The 17920-nt window shown below is 40.1% G+C and overlaps 2 protein-coding genes across 5 annotated transcripts in view; one reads left to right on the top strand and one right to left on the bottom strand.

Annotated features, from left to right (window-relative positions):
- Positions 1-17920, top strand: part of LOC147268353 (suppressor of tumorigenicity 7 protein-like) — a 164094-nt gene that overhangs the window by 22652 nt on the left and 123522 nt on the right. The gene's annotated exons all lie outside the window — the stretch shown is intronic.
- Positions 1-17920, bottom strand: part of tox2 (TOX high mobility group box family member 2) — a 102589-nt gene that overhangs the window by 10786 nt on the left and 73883 nt on the right. The window contains exons 5-6 of one of the 2 annotated variants that reach the window (XM_086199873.1): positions 4296-4562; positions 1908-2138 (exon numbers count right to left, since the gene is read on the bottom strand). In XM_086199873.1, the coding sequence (XP_086055999.1) occupies positions 1908-2138; positions 4296-4562 (498 nt within the window). The remainder of the gene's footprint in view (positions 1-1907; positions 2139-4295; positions 4563-17920) is intronic. The other variant, XM_086199874.1, reaches the window with a different exon arrangement.

Genomic DNA, 17920 nt, shown 5'->3' with positions numbered 1-17920 from the left:
AAGCCAGGATATTAAGGGTTAAGAAGCACAAACAATAACATTTCAGGAGCAGATGTCCTTGAGGCAAAATCAAGGACAAGGCAATTGCTAATCTTGTATTCCCAGCATGATCAAATCACCAGGCAACAGATAAAAATAAAAGGACAGGAAATGAGGAATTCACATTCAAGGGTGTCAGCGGCGAAATGAAGATTCATGGTGAAGAGCCCCGGTGAAGGCGGCAAAAATTAACTGCAAATAAAAGGGACAGACAGCCTCCAAAGTCCAGCGTATAAAGTATGTTTGGTAGGAGAAAAACACACACATGCTAGATGGGGTCCGCTGGAGGAGAATGGGCTCCACTTTGTCATGGAGACAGGTGCTTCTATTTGACACCCAATAGGCTGTGTCTCCACTAGTTATTTTAAAAATATGAATCCACGCATGATCATCAGACTGTCTCGTTTTTTCCTTCATTTCACACCATCATTTCTTACTACAAACATAGAAATGCCTTTGACTTTGTCTATTGGTCTGGAGCGCTAAATGAACTGAAATATAGCAAATGTTGCTGCAGTCACATATGCGCAGCTCAGGTTGCAATAAAATTAAACTGACTCATGAAAGAGTTCTGGCAAAAACGTCTACAGCTGATGAACACAACCCTCTTTCAATATGAGCTTTTCACCCCTGTAACACAAGATTCCTTTTGATTATCATGTGCTCGTTATTGAATGTCTAATATACTTCAATAAAAACCATAAATAAGATTTCAACGCTGTCTGAGGGGAAAATTTGTAATTCAAAACTCATAATTGCTCACCTTTTTAGATGTTTCACTGTTTGTCAATTGGCATTTTAGAGGATTTCCACATTAACTGTACTCATTTATACACCGATGGCAGAAGCCAGCATGCAGGCTGCACACTCGCTCATCAGCAGCAGCAATAGGCCGTTTTGACATGTCACAGCAGGGTAAACACAGGTAAACACAAATATTTTATTTAAAAAAAAAATCCTTTCTAGTGAATCATGAATAAATAGAACAGGCCAATAATTCATGTCATCAATTTTACATTTACCCTGCCGTTAAATATGTCTAGATCGCTACACTTTTTGGCCAGTGGTGTTATGTGTCTGTCCTGAACACCTTGAGGGAATTTCTCCAAATTTGGAACAAACCCCCCTGTGGGACCTCAGGATGAACTGTAAAGATCTACAGGAGGATGTATCCTCAGACCACGGGGGCAGACATCTTAACCACGGCCTCCGCAAAGGAAAACAAGTCACATGACCTCTGTAGTGGGGGTTAAGGGTTACGTTACAATACAAACTCCATTCATGAAAATAACAGTGCGAAGAAGACAAACCTCAGCCACACAGGTCATGTGACTGCAGAGGTTGGTGGTCTAAGTAGCAATCACCTTGCATGAAGTGTTCTTTCATAAACACCTTAAGGGTACTTTTTTAGATTTAGCACCAACGTTCGCTGGGACAGGTTGGACAAAGGTCTAATTCATTAGGACAAGCACACTTCGCAGAGGCATACAATCACAATGCTGCCGTTTTTTATTTTCAGCTTATAAAATTAAACGTTGTGACTGCAGCAGAAAACAGGGAACAGTAGAGAGCAGCATGGAGGCCTGTGACATCGCGACGAGTCCAAGAACAAAATCGCTATTGTGTGTTGTTCCTTTAAAACAGTAAATAATATTCCTGCCTGCTTGCTTGTCCATGAGTTGTAACGTTTTCATTGCTGCTGATAAATAATCAAACTACTGCAGAGCCGTTTGACCCGGTAATGAATCTTGACTGCACATTAGAGAAGAGTCATAAAGGTGGTGCACTTAGTGTTTATACAGCATATATTAAGAATGAGCAGTAAATAATCGGTACTCTGCATGTATGGAGGATTTCAGGTTCCCTACCTGTTTCTGCTCCTCTCCCAATCCGTCCCACATGGAGGCTACTATCTTGGATACGTCTCCAAAGGTGGCGTTGGGGTTCTGTCCTTTAATGGCTGCCTGGGTGTCCCGGAAGAACAAGGCGTAGGCCGAAACAGGCTTAGTAGGCTCGTTGGGATCCTTCTTCTTCTTCTTTTTTTGGGGTTTGGGTTTGGGTTTCATCATCTCAGAAGACGGTCGTTTCTCACCCGTGATCTGGAAGACCATCAAAGACACAAACACAAAACAGTTTATTGACACTGCAGAGAAGAAACCTGCCAATATAACCTGGGAGAGCTTCTATCATTCGATCAAAGTGAATCATCAACCCTCCTCATCAGTCTCTGTTCAATACTCCTGTAGGCACCGTTCGAATATTGTAGCAATGCTTCACTGATAGAAGCACTTTTACGAAGATACTGGTTGACAGCAGTCTTTTTTTCTGTTTTACTTTCTCAAAAATATAATTTGTTAGTTGAATTTATGAAACCTTTTCAAATCTTTATTTTTCAGTTGCTCAGCAAGTCATAAATTCTTCATGCTTGAGCTGAGAGGAATTTTAAATCACCTGCTGTATCTGCTCTGGCTTTGATGTGGTCTCGGAATTAATTGGAGAGCAAATGGAATTACTTACTGATAGGAGAGATGGTAATCATTTTATTCACACACACATAGAGAAGCACAACAGAGATGAAATATTTCAACCAAAGGATTCCCTCTCTCTCTCTCTTTTTTTTTTTTTAAATACTGTATCCCTGTAAGCTTACATTTACATCCAACAAGGAATCTGCAACATAGTGAATGTGGCAGATTCAATTATACAGTCATTCATATTCCCTTGATAAAAACAAAGCAAATCCACAGAGACATTGGATGGTGGGCAATTTATGAAAGCAGTTTTACAGATTTACCATCCAAATGAATGTAAACAAGTATCCTTCTGTTCTCATTTAAATGGATGAGTGATTTAAATGAAGTAGCAGTAGATTTAGACTCTATATAAGTCTATCGACATGCTAAATAAATTAGATATGCCTGCCAACACCTCGTCTTTGTGTTTTTTGAGTGCATTAATATGTTGCTCACATAAATAAAGGATGTCCGTCAGATGGAAGACGCTTCATATTTCTTTGTTCAATTTGCAGCATTGTCATAATTAACCAACTTGCTTCCAAAATTGCAAATTAGTCAAAAAAAACAATGTGTAGGACTCATAGGCATCTACTGGCATAATTAGATTTAGTATTCATAACCATGTCCTCTATGCACAGTCTCCTACAACTAAGTTTTTTTTTTTAAATCTTAGAATGAGCCCTTCATATCCAAGACTGGCCCTCTTCCACTTAGCTGCCATGTTGTGTCGACTGCAGCGGGGGATGTAAACATGTTTGCTGAATGCCAACTTTCAGCACGTTGTCCATGTCGAGATGAAAATTAGAAATTGGAGATTTTTTTTGTTTTCTTAAACAGGCCATTAAAAATGCAGAACGATTAGCATGTCTGCCATGTCAGGCTTGATCCAACTGCCTACAAAGTCTGATTTAGTGCAGTGATATTTCTTTCAAAATAAAAGCAACAATGGTTTTTACTAGTATGATTTTGTCAGAGGTGGTTTTGAGAGTCTTATTCTGAAAAAATTCCCCTGGAAATCAGAGATTCTTGCCTGGTATTAGCAAATCGAACTTCACTTCAACGTGTTTGCTGTGTTTGTATATTAATAACGATGATGCAATAGCACAAGTTTAGGCTTTGTGGTTGTTTTGAAAGGATTGGAACATATTGATTTTGGGGTTTTTTGTTATTGAGTCATTCATGGTTACATTTAACATATTCTACTACTTTTTAAGTGTAACATCTCAGTGGTAAGAGTCACTGACAACCTTCATTGTTTAGATTCCATCAAGATTGCACCAAGACTGTGTTTTGTCCAGTGTTTTCCCTACAAGTAAAACATTAATGCGATACTGTTCCTTCGTGGTAAATCACTCAGTGGTGTTGCCGCAGGTGATGACCTGAGGGCTATCGTAGGTTCGTAGGTTCTATAGGTTTGGAAGAGAGGGGGAAGGGTGTTCAACTGGTTGAAATCTGCAACCTCCCCACTAGATACCATTCAATCCTGCACACAGATCCTTAACAATTCAAATCAAGTTGCTTTCATTTAACAACAATATTTCCAACAATGTCAGCAAATTTTTCTCTCACTCAGCACCAACGACACTGTGCAACCATGTTGGTTTTCCAGCAAGCCAAATATAACACGTAAGCATGTCTACCTGTGTATTCCTGCTTAGCACTGCAGTTAGCATGCAACCCTGTCAGCCAAGGTTTCGCCTGTCGCTACTACAAGCTGGAGAAGCATTGCCACATCAGTACCTTTGAATGAGGATCAGTCTCCTCTTCCTGATTGGAGCTGGAGGGGGAGGGTGTGGCCGATTTACTTCCGGGAGGTGAGGGGGAGCCATGAGGCAGTGCACTCCGGCTGACCTGAGGGTTAAGCTGGGACAGTGCACTCATGGGGTTGGGCAGTATCGGAGGTGAGCTGTTAATCAGGGGGTGGTTACGGGTGTGGTCATAATGAGCGCCGTCTGGGTGCTGGTGATGGTGTTGCTGTTGGTGGTGGTGCAAAGCCATCTCCTGCATCTGGGGTGAGAGAAGAACACCAGCTTTACTATCTTCTCCTCAACCCAAAGTAATCAAAGTTGCCAATCAGCCAAATATGCAAAAACGTAGAACAGGAGGTGACATTTTTTAATTTGAGAAAATATGTGTATTGGATAAAATCTACAAAAGACAAATATAACTGAGCGTGAGTGGGAAAGGTATCTGTTGAAAGAAACGGACCGGAAATCTTCTCATCACTGTTGATTTGAGGCCAGCGCATGGGGCGGGTACTCCAATATCTTACCTCAGGAAAGGTAAACACTATTTTTAAACTCAATTAATGTGTGAAAAACTCATCTTTTGCCACCTGGTTTCACTCACATTTATGCTGGAAACAAGGTACAGTAACTTTTCCTCAACAACAGAACATATAATCTCTCAAAAGCAACCCAAGACAGCTGACATCAACTTCACTTCAAGGAAATTGCATTCCTAAAAAAAACATTACCAAGCAAGCAATTCAACTATTACAGTTTTCTGAAAGCATTTTGTACAATTAATTGCCTAAATTAAAAAAATACACACACTTCATCTAAACACTGGAGTAACTATGGGGAGCGCATTCACACTGGAGAAAAACAAACAAACAGAAACCTAAATACTCAGTTGGTACCATTCGAGGAAGTTTTAATTTGATTATCAGCAATTTAGGCATTAAAAAGTGCCACATGATCTAAATAGTGACTTTTGGTCTTAAAAATGTAAAAATCTAAACATTATGTGTATGTCACAATACACGTAGTAACACACTGTATCACCCCCCCCCCCAAAAAAAAAAAAAATCCGTAGAGAATTTGCTTCAAAGTGTTCAATCTAAATGAAATACATACTGCCTGACTTCCTACCTAACCCTAACCCTAACCCTAGAATTTTTTGGGTTGACACCAGAGGCCGAGAATGTGAATGACAAGTTTTGTTCTCGAAGAACATCTCTAGCTTAACCACGTTGTGCGTTCTGCTGCTTCAGTACGCTTCACAGACTGATATTACTGAACCACAATGGAAAACGCATGAACATACAGTATCCAAGAAGACAAATATAACTACAAACTGATCAACTCTATCAAACCTTTGCAGATATGGGATTATACCCACTGTGTGCAGTGAAGAAAAAAAAAATCCTCATGTCATGCAAAACAACTTATTTGCAAACCGAACATGAATGACACTCGCTAAGTTCTGCTCTTAGGAGTTGAATCTATCTTCGGTGATAAAACGGTAATAACTCCATCGTCAAGATTCATCGGGACAGAACATGAGCAGGAACCAAAGGATGCTTTTAATGCAGGCATAAATGGGAATGTTTGGCAATTTACAGATCAGAAAGTGATGAACTAGCATTTGTTAGCTCGTTGAAACATTTATGAGTTAAATAATACATTACACATTAGTGCACTGGTATATATATATAAAAAAAAAAAGATCAAATTGAAAGGGCCCAAGCATATGAGGTCTCGATAAACACGAAGGGGTTCAGAGATGAAGGCTCAGCTCTCTAATCATAATAGGTCCCAGTAGATTGCAAGAATAAAAATGCACAACAAAGTAACATTGTATGAGGCTCTAGCATTCTTTGAAAACTCCTCATAACCATATGACATTAGATTCTGTGTTTGCCTCAGCAGCCACTCACAAAACACAGCCATGAACAAAGATGCTCCTTCTGCATTTCAAATTACCAAGATCTAACCTCCCCCCCCCCATCCAAGGCCATCAGGAAAATTCAAAATACCATCACTATACTTCTTAAAACATGGCAAATAGCTTCACTAAAAGAAGTAGTGAGGCTGAATTAGAGAAAGAAAGATGACAGGGAGGGCGCGAGAGAAATAGAAATCCATTAATTTTCCATTTTTCATGGGCTTGCTCTTTAAGGGTCCTCGCAAACCAAGAAGCATTGAAAAACCAATTAATCAAACATGAATGGCCTATCATAGCTATAGCAGTTACATTTCCATAGCAACAGCCTCTCAGCACAACTGTCACCCTGCAATCTGAGCCACTGTGTTTAATGTAAACAAGAGGGAGACATGCACGGGACTTCACCAAGGGAAGGCAGCTGTGGGTAATGGTGTTGTTGACCTTGTGCAAGTATGATATTTGAGTAGAAACAGTCCAAATGTGGGATTTGGCAGATTTGCATTGAATATCATTTCTTGTTCTTGATGTGTACTTTGAGACTTTTTTTTCACCCTCATTTTTTGACAATATATTGTAGCAAATAATTTAATTTCGAATCACAGAGGCGGTGCAGAATGTACTGCTGAATTAAGGGTGGTTGACCGTAGATTTGAGGTAATTGGATTCAACTTCTTTCATTTTTAAAAGTAAAACGAAGTTATTCACTGTACATTCTGGTGTGTTTTGAATCAAATGTATATATTTGCCTGCCATTATTTATGTTCACTCTCACATATCTTGGCATTTACTCAATCTTCATTAGATCTGAGTGCTCTGTGCTTAAGTAATGGTGCAATTACTCATCAGGAAAACACATCAGATTCCAGTGTATAACTAAAGGAAGCAAAAACAAAAGTAGTATGCAACCAGTCATCTTTTTAAATATCCGTATTTAATGGTCTCACCTACGTGACAAAGAAAGAATACAAGTTATCACATAGTGCCCTCAAGCAAGCGTTTAATAAAGCTAGTGGCAGGCGGCTGTACAAATATTATGAAAGAATCTGACAAAGGTTTCTGGTTGCCATAGGTACTGTATGCTAATTCCTAATGGTGTCATAGCTGGCCAAAAGAAGGGGGGTGGGGGTAATGAGTAACAGGACTTGGTTGGTCACTGCTCTCTCCTTTGAGCATGACTTACTTCTCTCTTATCTACATAATGGCGGCCTAACGCATAAAAAAAGCAAATTCTGTTAATAAACTCCAGGAGGTGATACAACATAATAATGAAATCCAATTTTGCAGCTGGATCAACCCAGAACAAAGCAGTTAAAAGACATTCTAAATTGTTGGGTTCTTTTGTTCTTTGTTTTTGTTGTTTGTGATCCAGCTGAAAATATCTTTATTAATCTATTTCATTCAGATTATTTGCCCAAGTTGCCTCTGAGGTATCAAGGGTATTGTCATAGCTGTACTTAACCTCCAGTATGTTAGTTGTTTAGTGGCCTGGGGAGATCAGTGTGCTCATCACGCTCCTGAAGCTGTTAGAGGAAAAGACAGAGGACACGAGAGCTGAGGCTGAGGCTACATCCACTCTTGTACTGTTTTCCTTTTAAAACCCAATACATTTTTGACATTGGCTCTTCACAGCCACACATTTTCAAAACCTGAAAACACAGAACAGAGTTTGAAATCTCCTTACAGCAAAACTGTAAACTTCTCTGCACACTTATCATCAATGTATTTTAATGCTCTTTTTCAAGTAGCGCATTACAAAAGATTGAAGACGCCAGCGAAGTTTGAAAAACCCTCACAAAAATGTTTTTACACTTGCATCCAACATGTCCAATACAAGCTGGCACTGAACAACGATTGACAACAGTTCATCACCTCTCTGGATTTTATCGCTGATATGCAGCTCCTCTTCTTCTGCTCGAGTTACATCCACAGCCATGCATAAAATTGCGTGTACTGCCACCTTCTGGCAACACTGCCTCGCCTTTTTGATTCTCTCCAAACCAGTTGAGAGAAACACACCTAATGTGCATTTGTGCTTTTTTGCGACTTATTCTTTATATTCACAGTCGCCGACATCGTTCTCCGATTGGATCTTATTAATAATGGCATATGTTTCTCTGATTCATTGATTATGTCACTCTCTCCTCATCCAGCTCAGCCTTAGCTGTCAGAGGTTAATTTCATGTGGATATTGAATTACAGGCGGAGCTGAGCTTCCCATCTTTCCTTGCAGCTGTTTATCAATAGAGCTGTTGTTCCAGAGGTGAGGACCCTTTCAAATGTTGAGAGCAACTCGTCAGAACAATACTGCAGAAACACAAAGATCAGGACGGCCACAGATGTAATGCTAGTATGCTGAAAACTTATTACTGTGAACATAGCCTGATACACAAAGAAGAGCAGAGAAAAAAAAACTGCAAAGGAGAAAGAGACCACATGACCTAAGTACTAAAAGCCATCGCCAAAGTTAGGGGACAGCTGGATATTGCTTTTTGGTGATGAGCAGCCAGGCAGACCTAAACTGTGATGTAAAGCCAGGAAATTCAGTGTGAGCGTGTTCCTCCGCCATCGTTACGCCTGTCGTGTTTGTATTCACATCTTGTACATCATAGTCAAATGGGAGTCAAATAACAAAGGCTTTCCAATTATGTGTAGCACATTGTGTGTGAGATGGAATATCACAAAGCCATTGTTCCTTTGCTCCTGCTGACCCTACCTTTGAAATGGTTTCACAGCCGCTCCAATTGCCTGCACCATTTGATTTAGCTAAGGGGATTTGACCACCAGCACTGAGATGAGAGAAGGGGAGAAGAGACCCCTACACAGATACAAGGAGGCGAGTTTTAAACCAGAGCAAAGTAAAACCGCTAACCTTGGTGCGTCCTTATGGTGATTATAGCAGAGTGGCATCTGTTTCTTCACCTAAATAAGCAGGTTGATTACTATGCATCTGGTATTGCCCTGGCAACATAATAGAGCTGCTTCTCAATGCTAAAGCACTAATAAATATTGTAAACATCCACAATAAGTGTTCAATGTATGCCCGCTTTTAATAAACCCCTTCTGCAGTGGAGTCAATTCACATTTAGTTTATTTAGTTGAAAATGTAAATAGGAGCAGAAATTCATTTACTACCGATAAACCTTTTTTTCCCCCCACAATGCTTATTTTGTGTCAGGACTCCACCTGCTGAATTGTTTTCATAAGCACAATGAGACTGTCAGAGGCTTTCTCCATCCCGTCCTCCACTGTCTGAGTACACGGTGATCAATGCCTCTTTGAGACTTTTCCTCCCTCGCTCCCTGCTTGACTGGAGCCATCTTGTTTAGAGTGATGGCTCACTCACACAGGTTCACGACTGCTATTGTAAAATCACCCAGCGTTTAATTGAAACAAATGACTATAATAATAGAACATTATCCCTGCAGGCACCCAGCCATGACAGCTTTAATTAGAGGCGCGTTCAAGACTGATCCTTCAAAAGCACAGCTGCCGCGCAACATGGTGGTAAACACGCCTTTAGGTAGGGAGCCAACCCTGGGCCTCACAGCCCTCAAAGCTACTTCACATTCACCCTGAGGGCAAAGCACTAACAACTCTGTTCTTCAAAGAGCCTCCGAGCCTGCCCCCGCTCCTCACTCTCTCCCTCTCTGTCTCTCGTCCTTCTCGCTCCCTTCATCCATGTCTTTGGTTTATCAAGCTCATATATACCCGGGAGGGTCATTTACACAAGCTGAGCAGAATTAATAAGAGATTTATGAATCATGCACTACTTAATATGAAAGCAAAGGCAAAACGCCTCTTGTGACATCAGATGATGCTGTGTAAGGAGATATAATGGGCAGCAGATTCTCAACTTGTTGAAGAGCATTTTTCAGTCCTGATACCGACGCTTGAACTTCAGGTCTAAACTGATTCAGAGCACCGATCTCATACCGATGTTTAATTAATAAGCTGTATTCCTCACTGTCTCCATCAAACCTGACTTAAGCATTGCTTTTCTACCACTGGAAAACAAATGTTGAAAAAAACCACAAATTTTACTGACATGGTATGGATATCAAAATGATAAATAATCAAGAGAGGTAGAGATTCTCAACCTTTAGCTCCCTTTACACTATTGGCCCTCCTCTAACAGCCGACTGCTGATGAATGACACGGTCAAGCACCATAGAATTTTGATTTTAGAAGTTTATAGATCGAGCGTATTCATCGATAACCGATCCAGTCAGTGAAGAGCCAGTGTCCAATATCAGTACCAGATTGGTGCATTCCTCTGTTAAAGTTTTTACACTTTGCATTAAAATGTCTCATATTCAGATTGTATCAGGATATGATGAATGTTCAGTCTACTCTGCAGCAGCAGCAACTCCATCTTTCGCTTGGTCTCTGCACTTTATGCACTACGTTATTCTTACAGCACAAGTCTTGTACGGACGAAGACTGGCTGTCAAACCTGTGAACATGCCATCAAACCTTTTATTTTATAAGCAACAAAACTGTGACTGGTGTTATTCAGAGGAGGTACCAGAATTTCAAAACGTAAACGGAGTCTTTACTGCAACTGTACTGTGATTCCAGTGTTCTATTAGTCTACTGTTTTAGCCGTGAACAATTCCAACCTACTTTAATTTATTTGGTTGGCAATTGCTCCATGTTACCCAAACAAAGAAACTTTAGGGTCACTTTCACTCGTTCCAACGGCAGGCTAGTCAAAAGAAGAAAAAAAATAGGAAAGACTCTTCCTGTACCCCCATTGCTGAAGTAGGATCAAGTAATATATCTGGCAAAAAACCAAAAAATAGAAATACCTCATAGATGAGCAGCATAAGGAAATAATTAGGAGTTTTAATACAAACTTTAAAGCAGAGAAAAAGCTATTTATTCCAGGAACGTCTTAAGTAGCCACGCTGTTGGAATGGACTTTGGCACACTATTGCTCAAAGCCAAACAGAGCCCATGCCAACACAAATATCAAGAAATGACTTTCAAGTTGTGCCACACAGAAAACACACACACACACACACACACACGACAACACGATCACTGCTGTAAAAGTTTGGATTATTATCATTATGCACTATTATTATTATATCATTTTTTACATTACCATCATGTAAAAGTATAGCTGGAAGCATTTGTACAAGAGGCTGATGGTCCCGGCTGTGACTGACTTTTGGTTTGAAAAGCACTGTACCACCCGGAACGCAGCTCAGAGTGAATCCGTGGCAGCAACAAGGCAGTGGTTGATTTGCAGATAGTAATGTCATGATGTCCCCCTCGGCACCATCCTCCATGTTCCTCATTACCGCTAATGTCAAAACCTCCTTTGCTTTTATTTTCTCCCTCTCTTCCTCTCTATTTCTTCCCTCTCTTATTCCTCAGTTGTTCTTTTTTATTCTCTCCCCACCCTACCCCCCTCCCATCTCCGTCTACCCCTCTGTTGCTCTGTCTCAGCCCGGGCGTGTCTCTCAGCTCACCTCACAAAGCACAGCATCAGAGAATCAGAGCCTTGCCTGACATGACATGTAGAAGACAGTTGTGAGGAGCAGTAGGGACACACACTCTTGACAGCAGAAGGCAAGGCTCCTCTGCTTCCACTAATGAGACTCCTGACTGCCGTGTCAAACACACTTTGTGTGTGTGTGTATGTGATGGGGCGTGTGCCCGCACCTCCACAACAAAAAATGAGCATAGATGCAACAATAATGAAGAGAAAAACAAGAAAGAACAGACAAATGCAAAGAAAGTGCATATAGTATTGTGTGTGCCATGCAAGCGGAGGTCATGTCAAGGTAAAGTGATGCGTCTCCTTTTTGTTGAGTTTTGACCCTGTGAAAGACTTTGGATTAGCAAATTAACTTCTTGCTATTGTCGGGGCACATAACCACATAGTTCACTGTGTCTGCATTTCTAAAATGATTTTTTTTAAATTGTTTTACCAATTTCACAAGTTCACATTTGAACTTTTAACTCAAACCTATTATTTAAATCTTTTCATCCAGATTAAGTGTGCAAACAAACTACAAACTGCAATTCCTCCTCGAAAATGTCCTCAAATACTTAAACCAATAGCCAACAAATGATTACTTGTCAAAAATATGAAGTTGAAAATGTATTTTCACATTTTTTTTACGTCAAATAATAGCATACATCCCTGTGTCAAATGAAGCTGCAGTAGTCGAATGGTTCCACTTCCGATCAGCTGTGAGGTAAAGATGAGGCAAGGTAGACAAGCTCATTTCAACACTTTCTAACATGATAACTGCTCACAAAATAACAAAACAAAACATAAATACACCTCACCTGCACGGGGCACGGCACTGTTATTCTAATGGTACGTGCTAACTAGCTAGGCACGTAGACACACGGAATAAGCTGGGCTTGAATCTGGAACAGTGAGAGCAGCCCCAGAACAAGTTTTAAAACACACATTTTCCAACTGAAGCATCTCATGCAGAGACTATGACACTGAAGGGTGCACCAACCCAGGGATAAAGAGACACCATGCAATGTGACAAACCAGGGAACAAAAGTGAAGGTGATATTTGTCCACTGGCAATGGGAAAAGAGTCACTTGCCTATTCTTAGCGAGTTTAGCGGGTCACCTACATACACATATGCTAATTTTAGTGTGAAAATGTCATGATTTAAGTTACAATGTTCATCCTTTTTAAATAATTGAAAGAGAAATAGCATAGGCTTTATGAAATGAGACAGCAACATACTTTAGCGTGCCCTGTGTCTACGGTGAGAATTTAGGCTCACCATGAATCATCCAATAATTTCTGCAAACATTTGCTTCTACTTGGCAGAATTGAGGGTGCCAGTGGATTACCTCTGGTTTAACACGATGAACTGTCTTACATGAATACACAAAGTGTTTTAATCACTCGAGCGGCTTTTGTGCACATGAGCAGACAGAGCGACAGTGTTGTGCTGAAATGGTGGCTGGTGGCACAGCAGGGGAGACGTCCCTGAGTGAGATGACATGGGACGACTCTCCACAGCCACAAGGGCAGAATATTCCAGGAGGTGGAATCAGAATGAGCTGATGGATGGTTGAGATAGGGCACAGTGCAATATGGACTGATTTCATGGCGTGATAAATCTCAGCAGGGGCCCGTGGCTAAGTGTAATATGAAATGCCTTATCTATGTATCAGCTTCATAACAGCAGCTATCTGTTGCAGTTGAATCTGCTTTTGTTTCTTTAGATTCTGCTCTTGGCTCGAACGCCTCGATTGATCACATCTACCGCGTATGGCGGAGGATGACAACAACAGGTGTGTGATAACACATCTTTCCCTTAGTTGTTTTTGAAATATGATGGGATCAATTATCTACATTGAAATTTTTAACTGGATCCTCTAGTATTACCTGTGATCAGAGAGATAAGCAGCGTTATTAGAAGCGGTTCTGCATGGCAGCTCATACACTAGAAGCTGGCCTGTGTTTATACATAAGAAGTTTAAATTACACCTGCAATATGAATGAAATGCAATTTGTCTCAGAGAACTGATCCTTTTAAAGTTTGATGTCTGTGTTATTTAAAACCATCTCTTTAGAATTTCTGATGAACAAGAAAGGAATGAAGTCGGCACCTTACCCACTGATTAGCTTAATCCATTAATTTACTTTATCAAGGTAGAAGAAAAAATGAGCTGCCACTCCATCCTGAAATAAATATCCCACCAAATTATGAAATTGGAAAATAACCTACATTTCTTTAAAGATATTTCTTAATATACAACTACAGTTTCATATCATATTGCCAGAAAAATAAGGCACTTTCTCCCGGGAGATGAGAAAATAATTGAATTTTTCCTTATCGGTCATCTATTTTTCCACAGAATGCTATTACTTGCTGCCTGCTGTTGCTAAGCAACAGGAAATATTAATAGGACCTTTTATTAGCTAGGCTTTACCAGTGGAGTACTAAAATGAGGAAGTGGAAAACATGAATGTGTTACATAAATCTCAGAACCTTTCAGGGTTTGCACAAGTCTCTGTTTGTCCAGTGATTTATGGCTGTGATGGTTCATTTATGGGGGAGGGAGGTGTGAAATGGCAAAAGGGAACATGTGCCTAAGGGACAATTTGAAAATAAGTAATCACAAAAAAACTGAAAAAGTGAGTCCGTTTTAAAGGACGTTCCTCTTTTTTCTTTTTTTTTTCAAGAGGCCATCAAACAAGCAAGTGATTTTGGTTCCGCTGGAGGCTTTGATTATTCAAAATCATCTGTGCCTGAATCAACACTGGAACAGCTAATACAAGTTCCATTCTATCAATGGGCTTGTTGAACTATGGTGAAAAGCGACAGACATTCCATCATCTTCTGCAGATGCTCTAATCCCTTTAAAAATGAAGTTTTTCAAAGGAGAAATAGGTTTTCCTCATCTGAATCAATGTACAGAAGAAGGAAACTGTCATCCCAAGAAAAAGGACAAGATAAGTTGTGGATTAAAGTAGTGAAAACGACCTTTATTGATGTTTAAGTGACAGATGGGACAAAAGACCTGTGTTCAATGCCCATTGCCAGCAGTGAGTGGAGACTGACGTTTTGACGGACGTTGCAGCAGGAAAGACCTGCTTGTTTCCTGAAGTTAGAAAAATGTCTAATTACCTCGGAACCTGGACAAAAATCATTTAAAAGTCAAACCAAGATCTTTCCCAACATGACCTAAACCTGCCTAACCCTAACCACACCTGAAACATGTCCGACTATGACTAGTTTTCTCTTCATACTTTTACTTTGAGTGTTTCGATACATAATGTAATGTAGACATAATTTGTCCCCACACTACACACTGACTTTAAAAAAAAAATCTTGACATTTTGGTTGAAGGACTTTGAAACTCAAATATAACTATATATAACTATATACATATCTATATATAGTTATATAGTTATGAATATTTGTGATCAGACATTGAAAAAAAACCCAAATCCTCCAGTAGAGGGTTTGGTAGAGATGCACAAGTGAAGCATTTTTGCAGACCAGTGTGATTAAAGTTGCATGATAAACAGACGCCTTTCTTCAGATTTAGAATTAGGAGACCAAGCTTCTCTCCATAGATACATTGCCTTATCTTTAATCCTGTTTTTTTTCTGTTCCACAATTCACAAAAAAAAAAACTAAATCAAAAAATTCAGGAGTTCAGCATGTGATACACCTTTGGCTGAGACCCTCCAACAGAGGGAGACCACATTAAAACACACCTCTGCTCTTTTATCATTAATTCATAGTAGCTTGTCTGCGACAAGTTCAGTTGACATCGCGGCTCATATTTCATTCACAGAGGCTCGGAGAGCGAGCATCTGCCAGAGGCACTTAATACCTCACGAGGAAAAACAAAAGAGGAAAGAAAAACACTGGCACCTACCCAATTTAACATGATAGTTGAGGTGGGATTAATACTTGATAATTAACCTCAACAACCCGAGATACAGAGCTTGTGAGGAATTTTCACATTCAAATGTTACAACAAAAGAAATTAGAGTGTGAATTCAAATATGAGCTCAGTCAATAGAACTTGAGGGCGCCACATTCCTCATTACATGCACACCCATTCAAGGTGGCTCACATCTTGTATTCTGGAAAATAACAAATGAAATAATACCTGGGAGTTTGATGGAGATAAGGCTGCTTCTGCATATAGCTCTCACTAATATGTAGCCATTATGCATAACATCTCCTGGCTGATTATACATTCATCATCTGTTCCATATTCAAAACATCACACTCAAGCCAGTTTGATGATGGCTAATATTTCATGCATCATTGAGGGACATGAAGGAAAAAAAAGAAAGAAGATAATTTATTCGAGTTGCAGGCTCGGGTCATGAGAATTTGAGGAGCAATTTGAATTCATCATAATTGAATATGAAACATTTCTGTTGAAATAGATTTGAAACTGCAGATATATAGCTTTCTACATGATCCAATAAGAGTAACAGTTTCAGGCTACTAAACACAGACAACAAGGCCACTGAGTGAGTCTGAAAATTATTCACTATAGCACTAGCACAGATGTGTATCTTTCTTGGCGGTATTGATAAGATCAGTGCAACCTGAGCATGGCTATTAAATGTCTAATGTGTTTTGGAACTTGTAGATGCAATGACAGTGGGGTTATTAACAGAGAGAGTGAGTGTGTGTTTGTGTGTGTGAGCAAGAGTGAGAGAGAGAGAGACAGTGTTTGTGTACGAGAGAGAGAGAGAAAAGAGAGCGAGAGAGAGAGAGAGACCCTGCCAAGTGCATCAGAGCCTCAGAGAAAAGAGCTCTCTGAAAGATATCAGGTTTGGCCAGGAGGGGCTTCAGACTGCAACACAATAAGCATCAGCAAAAAAAAAGTCTTATGAATTGAAAATGGCCTCCACACAAAATTAAGAGTATAGTCATGTATGTTTTTTTGAGTCAGCATAGGAGAGAAAATAATGTCGCTGGCTGGTTGGATGAGGAAGTCAACTTCACAGTCTGTATTTACTCAGTCTGGTAATGTTTCTATCATCAGTAATCTCAAAATAAATTGTAATGATCAATCTGCTGATCCTTTTTGTGATGCGTTGATTGATATTTATCTAAAATATGAAATGGCCATTGACATTTTCAGATTTGTGATCCAATCATATCATCATCATCATCATCCCGCCTGAGAACTTAAAACCACTAAAGTTTTGGCATTTTGATATGAACTTTTGTCGTTAGGACTGCGCTCTTCTAGACTGAGGTTTCAGGTGTTGTTCCTGGGATCTGCTAGAGCAACTCTCCCAGTTTGGGGGTCACCGCCCCAGGTGCTCCTCCCACCATGGGGACCACTTCCAGCAGCCTTGACCTCCCACATCTATTCTAACTGTTCTTTTAACCCCTGGTACTTCTCAACCTTCTCGTGTTCCTTCTTCCTGATGTTGGCGTCAGCTGGTATCACCACATCTATCATTACTGCCCTCTTCTGCTGTTTGTCCACCACTGCTATATCCAGTAGGTTTGCCAGTAGCTGTTTGTCAGTCTGGAAGCTGAAGTCCCACAGCACTTTAGCCCTGTTGTTCTCAACCACTTTTGGTGGTATGTCCCATTTGTATGGTATGTTAAAAATGTCTATATACCAATATTTTATCGATATACATTTGTAGGAAAGATTATTGATACATAAATCCCAGTATCGATCTTTTAAAATGCATTACATTTTACCCGTTTATTTTTTTTTGTTTTTGTTTGCCCCTTTAGTCTCGCGTGATTTAGTGCGTAGTGCAACGTTACTGCAGTCAGATTATCAGATCTCAAGAGATCCAGGCCATGTGCCTCCGATCAGAGAACAACAAGATGGCGGAAGCGCAGCTTTAAGCTCCGGCAAATTTAAGAGCTGATGTCTGGCAGCACTTCGGCTTTAAGAAGCAAGAAAACTGCGCCCAACTTGACAAAAATAATGCTGTGCGCAAAATGTGCACAGTAGAGGTAAAGTACAACGGAAATACAACTAATCTCTGGAGCCATTTGACTAGGCATCACCCAGAGTACACTCAACAACCAGGAAACTACAAGTCACTGCAACAACCCTCGCTGGAGAAAGCATTTGGGACAAAGTTTCCATCCACGTCTCCACGTGCAGAGAACATTACTTCAGCTCTGGCAATTTTTATCTGCAAGGATCTCAGACCATCCCGTGTGGTAGAAAATGTAGGCTTCAGACACCTCGT

Source organism: Aulostomus chinensis, chromosome 3, assembly GCF_037954235.1.
Source record: "Aulostomus chinensis isolate RoL2024-O1b breed Wild chromosome 3, RoL_Achi_v1.0, whole genome shotgun sequence".
NCBI classification, from domain to species: Eukaryota; Metazoa; Chordata; class Actinopteri; order Syngnathiformes; family Aulostomidae; genus Aulostomus; species Aulostomus chinensis.
Note: the sequence above shows the minus strand (reverse complement) of the source record. Positions and strands in the feature narration are given on the sequence as shown.